Source organism: Grammomys surdaster, unplaced genomic scaffold (genome assembly GCF_004785775.1).
Source record: "Grammomys surdaster isolate TR1022 unplaced genomic scaffold, NIH_TR_1.0 164, whole genome shotgun sequence".
NCBI classification, from domain to species: domain Eukaryota; kingdom Metazoa; phylum Chordata; class Mammalia; order Rodentia; family Muridae; genus Grammomys; species Grammomys surdaster.
In genome coordinates, this window is record NW_021604612.1 from 2,219,086 (window position 1) to 2,219,553 (window position 468).

The 468-nt window shown below is 57.9% G+C and overlaps 1 protein-coding gene across 1 annotated transcript in view; it reads left to right on the forward strand.

Moving 5' to 3' along the window:
- Acacb (acetyl-CoA carboxylase beta) overlaps positions 1 to 468 on the forward strand; it is a 106,661-nt gene that overhangs the window by 65,320 nt on the left and 40,873 nt on the right. The window contains exon 23 of the mRNA XM_028765407.1: positions 245 to 333. Within this exon, the coding sequence (XP_028621240.1) occupies positions 245 to 333 (89 nt within the window). The remainder of the gene's footprint in view (positions 1 to 244; positions 334 to 468) is intronic.

Sequence of the window (468 nt, forward strand, 5' to 3'; positions counted from 1 at the left end):
TCTCCCCCCCCCTCCTCCTCCTCCTCCTCCCTTGCAATGTTGCTTGCAATCAGGGTTTTGCACATGCTAGAGAAGTGCTCTCCCAATGAGCTCCATCCTAGCCCTTGGTTTCTCTGAGGAAGGGTCTCCCTGTATTGTTCAGGCCTCCCTCCAGCTCATAGTCCTTATCGGAAGAGTGCTCTCGCAAGCGTGGACCTCCATTCCTATGGTAGGCATGGCGACAGGGCTGCTTTTGGTTCCTCAGATACCGCAGCGGGACCCGTGGCTACATGAAGACTGTGGTGCTGGACCTCCTGAGGAGATATCTGAACGTGGAACATCATTTCCAGCAAGGCAAGAGACACCATCCCTGACTGGTGTCACCCATAAGCTCTGGGTGGGGCGAGGGGGAGGTGCCACAAGCTTTGGGCGGGGCAAGCGAGGAGGTGCCACAAGCTCTGGGCGGGGCAAGCAAGAGGGAGGTGCCAC